Source organism: Triticum aestivum, chromosome 6B (assembly GCF_018294505.1).
Source record: "Triticum aestivum cultivar Chinese Spring chromosome 6B, IWGSC CS RefSeq v2.1, whole genome shotgun sequence".
Classification (NCBI taxonomy): Eukaryota; Viridiplantae; Streptophyta; class Magnoliopsida; order Poales; family Poaceae; genus Triticum; species Triticum aestivum.
The window spans coordinates 593,649,808-593,656,057 of NC_057810.1; the positions used below are offsets into that span (position 1 = coordinate 593,649,808).

General features: G+C 52.5%; 1 protein-coding gene across 1 annotated transcript in view; it reads left to right on the forward strand.

The window, feature by feature from the left end:
- Nucleotides 1-5,543: 5,543 nt before the first annotated feature.
- LOC123139440 (putative laccase-9) overlaps nt 5,544-6,250 on the forward strand; it is a 6,987-nt gene continuing 6,280 nt past the window's right edge. The window contains exon 1 of the mRNA XM_044559247.1: nt 5,544-5,588. Coding sequence (XP_044415182.1) covers nt 5,544-5,588 — 45 coding nt within the window. The remainder of the gene's footprint in view (nt 5,589-6,250) is intronic.

A 6,250-nucleotide genomic window follows, 5' to 3' on the forward strand; every position in this document is an offset into this window, starting at 1 on the left:
TTTGTTGGAGTGAGTGTTAATTCCCACCCACTTTGGTATGACCCGAACAATCCACACGACCGTCTGTGTTGTGTCATGTGTGTGTGTGTGTGTGTGTGTGAACACATCCATCTTGTACCCTTAGAGAAATTCCAATTAACACGTGCATTGTTTGATTGAACCAACTTTTACCTCCTTATATGATCAAGTTCCAACAATTACCTTGAGATGTGTTGGATTTCCTCCACCAACTTAGACATTTTTTATTCGATTGCTTTTGAAATGCCACAACAGATGCAGAATCAAGATATTTGCCAGGATGTAGTCCTTTGTTGTAGCATTTTCGGAAACAAAATTGGGTCGACTGTCGGAACGTATATGGCGTACGCCCAACTCCGTCTTGGGCTAAGAGCATCTGCAGCCGTTCGGCCCCCCACAGGGCAACGAAAAAGAGCGGCATGAGGGCGAACCGGCGCTAGATTGGTCCCTGGGGTTCGGTTCGCTCCCAGTCACAGGCCCACGATCGCCACGGGTTCGGCGAAGTTCGTTTCAATTTTGTGCAAACTCGACGACTTTTGCATGAACTCGGCCATACTTCGTCGAAATTTGTATAAAAACTTAAAAACATGCATGAACTACGCCCCTAATAACTTAAAAACGAACTAAAAAGCCTAGCCGTGTCTACATGCCGAGAAGCCTGTAGAAGCTGGTGTAGTCGCCGCCGCCGCCGTCATCGTCGCCGCGCGCCTCACCTACGGCGTCCCTGCTGCAGCCCTCGCCGGGGTCGCCGACACATGGTGGGGCGCTTGACGGTCCAGCCTCGCCCTCGTCGTCGCTGTCGATGACGATAACGCCGCCCTCCTCGGCGCGGCGACGGGCCTGGGTCTCCAGGTACGCCCGACGCTGGCGGCGCACCTGCTCGCGGATGTAGTCCTCCTTCGCCCATTTGAGGGCGGACTCGTCGTCGGGGGCCACCATGCCGGCGTGCTCCGGCTTCACGGGGAGCATGTCTGGCTCGGGCTTCGGCCAGACCAGGCGGAGGGAGCGCCTCATCGGTGACGTCGCAGGCTAGGGCTTGTTGATGACGAGGGCGCCGCTGCGAGAGCGACGCCTGAGCGGTGTCCCCTCCGGCTCGGGCTTGACGGGGCGGAGGGCCGGCGAGCCAGAGCCCAACGACGAGGACGACCCTGGCTCCATTCGCCGCGGCATCCAGGAACTGCTGCGGCGGCGAGAGAAGGAGGGTCGCGTCAGGTACTCCAGTCGCGGCACATTGCCGGTCTCGATGTGGTCGAGGACGGCGTCGAGTGTGCGGCCGGGGACGCCCCACCACTCGCGCCATCCTTCAGAGTTGAGGTGGCCGCAGGGGATGATGCCGTTGACGGAGGTGATCTGCTCCTCGCAGCGGCGCTTGAAGTACAGCGTCCACAGCGTTTCGCTGTCGGGCGCGTACCTCGGCTCGTTCTGCTGCTCCTCCGTCAGCGAGGAGCGGATGCGGGCGATCTCCGCCCGCCGTGCCGCCCCTTCGAGTACCGGCGGCACCGGGACGCCGGCGGCGCTTAGTCTCCACGCCCCCGGCACGCGCATGTCGGGTGGCGCCGGGTACTCGGCCTTGTACAGAAGGCGCGCCTCCGGCTCCTGGAGGTGTTGGCAGCCGAAGCCATTCGCCGCTGCGCCGTCGCCTAGGTATCTCTCCGCCATGGTTTCGCTCATGGATGATTTTTCATATAAAAAACTTTTTCATCCGAGTTAGTATGCAAAAGTTATGCCCATTTTTACAAATTCTCGCGAGATTTTGCAAATGAAGTCAAAATTCATATTTGCAAATTTTCCCAACAACTAGGCCACATATCACATGGGAAACTTATTTTCTTTTATTTTTTTGACATTTTTATCATTTTGTTTTATTTTTTTAAAACTGAAAAGGCGATCCACAGGGGGGGGTGCATTCGGTGGAAGTGGTGGCCAAGGTTACTAATGGCGCACCGTGGCATGGTGCGCCATTACTAGTTTAACTAGTAATGGCACACCATGCAACGGTGCGCCATTAGTATGTTTGGACAGGCGCACTAGTTCAAAAAAAAAAATTGGTACTAATGGCGCACCGTAGGCAGGGTGCGCCATTAGTTGTTTCAACACTAATGGCGCATCAGAAGGTGGTGCGCCATTAGTATATACTAATGGCGCACCACATGTCTGGTGCGCCATTAGTGTCATTTCCATCTATAGCCCTTTTCCTAGTAGTGTGAGGCTTACGTTCAATAACCTTCGAACATACGACATTATGCTGAACCCGGAAAAATGTGTTTTCGGCGTCCTCTCTGGGAAACTGCTGGGCTTCATTGTTTCCAATAGAGGAATTGAAGCGAATCCGGCAAAAATCCGAGCTCTGTCGCAGTTGTCTATACCAACAGACTGCAAGCACATCCAGAAACTAGCTGGATGCGTGGCTGCCTTAAGCTGCTTTATCTCCAGGTTAGGAGAAAAGGCACTATCTCCAGGTTGGGCCGCAATCCGCTTCCGGGCGGCGAATCCAGGTGAGTCTTTATTAAGGCATCTCTTTCAGCATTTCTATGGCTCTTTGTGAGGGTTTTTCTAACTTCACCATTGTGTTCCTATGGTTGTTAATTTAGGTGTATGGTTCATGCATTGCCATTTTGAGCGACACATGGTGTGGGGGATGGAGACCGTGTTTATTGTGAAGAACGGCAAGGCAGAAGAAGCTAAGATCATGCCACCACCTCCAAATATGCCAAAGTGCTGATGGAGTCCATTGTCTCCTATAGAACGAGACAAGAAGTTAAAATGCCACCACTGAAGAAATAGTTTACCTAATACCTTTATTCAAATTAACTAACAGTTTTCAACCCAAAGACACTTAATTAGAGAAAATGAGGCGAATCGCCCTTAGATATTTGGCCATTTGTTGGAGTGAGTGTTAATTCCCACCCACTTTGGTATGACCCGAACAATCCACACGACCGTCTGTGTTGTGTCATGTGTGTGTGTGTGTGTGTGTGTGAACACATCCATCTTGTACCCTTAGAGAAATTCCAATTAACACGTGCATTGTTTGATTGAACCAACTTTTACCTCCTTATATGATCAAGTTCCAACAATTACCTTGAGATGTGTTGGATTTCCTCCACCAACTTAGACATTTTTTATTCGATTGCTTTTGAAATGCCACAACAGATGCAGAATCAAGATATTTGCCAGGATGTAGTCCTTTGTTGTAGCATTTTCGGAAACAAAATTGGGTCGACTGTCGGAACGTATATGGCGTACGCCCAACTCCGTCTTGGGCTAAGAGCATCTGCAGCCGTTCGGCCCCCCACAGGGCAACGAAAAAGAGCGGCATGAGGGCGAACCGGCGCTAGATTGGTCCCTGGGGTTCGGTTCGCTCCCAGTCACAGGCCCACGATCGCCACGGGTTCGGCGAAGTTCGTTTCAATTTTGTGCAAACTCGACGACTTTTGCATGAACTCGGCCATACTTCGTCGAAATTTGTATAAAAACTTAAAAACATGCATGAACTACGCCCCTAATAACTTAAAAACGAACTAAAAAGCCTAGCCGTGTCTACATGCCGAGAAGCCTGTAGAAGCTGGTGTAGTCGCCGCCGCCGCCGTCATCGTCGCCGCGCGCCTCACCTACGGCGTCCCTGCTGCAGCCCTCGCCGGGGTCGCCGACACATGGTGGGGCGCTTGACGGTCCAGCCTCGCCCTCGTCGTCGCTGTCGATGACGATAACGCCGCCCTCCTCGGCGCGGCGACGGGCCTGGGTCTCCAGGTACGCCCGACGCTGGCGGCGCACCTGCTCGCGGATGTAGTCCTCCTTCGCCCATTTGAGGGCGGACTCGTCGTCGGGGGCCACCATGCCGGCGTGCTCCGGCTTCACGGGGAGCATGTCTGGCTCGGGCTTCGGCCAGACCAGGCGGAGGGAGCGCCTCATCGGTGACGTCGCAGGCTAGGGCTTGTTGATGACGAGGGCGCCGCTGCGAGAGCGACGCCTGAGCGGTGTCCCCTCCGGCTCGGGCTTGACGGGGCGGAGGGCCGGCGAGCCAGAGCCCAACGACGAGGACGACCCTGGCTCCATTCGCCGCGGCATCCAGGAACTGCTGCGGCGGCGAGAGAAGGAGGGTCGCGTCAGGTACTCCAGTCGCGGCACATTGCCGGTCTCGATGTGGTCGAGGACGGCGTCGAGTGTGCGGCCGGGGACGCCCCACCACTCGCGCCATCCTTCAGAGTTGAGGTGGCCGCAGGGGATGATGCCGTTGACGGAGGTGATCTGCTCCTCGCAGCGGCGCTTGAAGTACAGCGTCCACAGCGTTTCGCTGTCGGGCGCGTACCTCGGCTCGTTCTGCTGCTCCTCCGTCAGCGAGGAGCGGATGCGGGCGATCTCCGCCCGCCGTGCCGCCCCTTCGAGTACCAGCGGCACCGGGACGCCGGCGGCGCTCAGTCTCCACGCCCCCGGCACGCGCATGTCGGGTGGCGCCGGGTACTCGGCCTTGTACAGAAGGCGCGCCTCCGGCTCCTGGAGGTGTTGGCGGCCGAAGCCATTCGCCGCTGCGCCGTCGCCTAGGTATCTCTCCGCCATGGTTTCGCTCGTGGATGATTTTTCATATAAAAAACTTTTTCATCCGAGTTAGTATGCAAAAGTTATGCCCATTTTTACAAATTCTCGCGAGATTTTGCAAATGAAGTCAAAATTCATATTTGCAAATTTTCCCAACAACTAGGCCACATATCACATGGGAAACTTATTTTCTTTTATTTTTTTGACATTTTTATCATTTTGTTTTATTTTTTTTAAAACTAAAAAGGCGATCCACCGGGGGGGGGTGCATTCGGTGGAAGTGGTGGCCAAGGTTACTAATGGCGCACCGTGGCATGGTGCGCCATTACTAGTTTAACTAGTAATGGCGCACCATGCCACGGTGCGCCATTAGTATGTTTGGACAGGCGCACTAGTTCAAAAAAAAATTTGGTACTAATGGCGCACCGTAGGCAGGGTGCGCCATTAGTAGTTTCAACACTAATGGCGCATCAGAAGGTGGTGCGCCATTAGTATATACTAATGGCGCACCACATGTCTGGTGCGCCATTAGTGTCATTTCCATCTATAGCCCTTTTCCTAGTAGTGTGAGGCTTACGTTCAATAACCTTCGAACATACGACATTATGCTGAACCCAGAAAAATGTGTTTTCGGCGTCCTCTCTGGGAAACTGTTGGGTTTCATTGTTTCCAATAGAGGAATTGAAGCGAATCCGGCAAAAATCCGAGCTCTGTCGCAGTTGTCTATACCAACAGACCGCAAGCACATCCAGAAACTAGCTGGATGCGTGGCCGCCTTAAGCCGCTTTATCTCCAGGTTAGGAGAAAAGGCACTATCTCCAGGTTGGGCCGCAATCCGCTTCCGGGCGGCGAATCCAGGTGAGTGTTTATTAAGGCATCTCTTTCAGCATTTCTATCGCTCTTTGTGAGGGTTTTTCTAACTTCACCATTGTGTTCCTATGGTTGTTAATTTAGGTGTATGGTTCATGCATTGCCATTTTGAGCGACACATGGTGTGGGGGATGGAGACCGTGTTTATTGTGAAGAACGGCAAGGCAGAAGAAGCTAAGATCATGCCACCACCTCCAAATATGCCAAAGTGCTGATGGAGTCCATTGTCTCCTATAGAACGAGACAAGAAGTTAAAATGCCACCACTGAAGAAATAGTTTACCTAATACCTTTATTCAAATTAACTAACAGTTTTCAACCCAAAGACACTTAATTAGAGAAAATGAGGCGAATCGCCCTTAGATATTTGGCCATTTGTTGGAGTGAGTGTTAATTCCCACCCACTTTGGTATGACCCGAACAATCCACACGACCGTCTGTGTTGTGTCATGTGTGTGTGTGTGTGTGTGTGTGAACACATCCATCTTGTACCCTTAGAGAAATTCCAATTAACACGTGCATTGTTTGATTGAACCAACTTTTACCTCCTTATATGATCAAGTTCCAACAATTACCTTGAGATGTGTTGGATTTCCTCCACCAACTTAGACATTTTTTATTCGATTGCTTTTGAAATGCCACAACAGATGCAGAATCAAGATATTTGCCAGGATGTAGTCCTTTGTTGTAGCATTTTCGGAAACAAAATTGGGTCGACTGTCGGAACGTATATGGCGTACGCCCAACTCCGTCTTGGGCTAAGAGCATCTGCAGCCGTTCGGCCCCCCACAGGGCAACGAAAAAGAGCGGCATGAGGGCGAACCGGC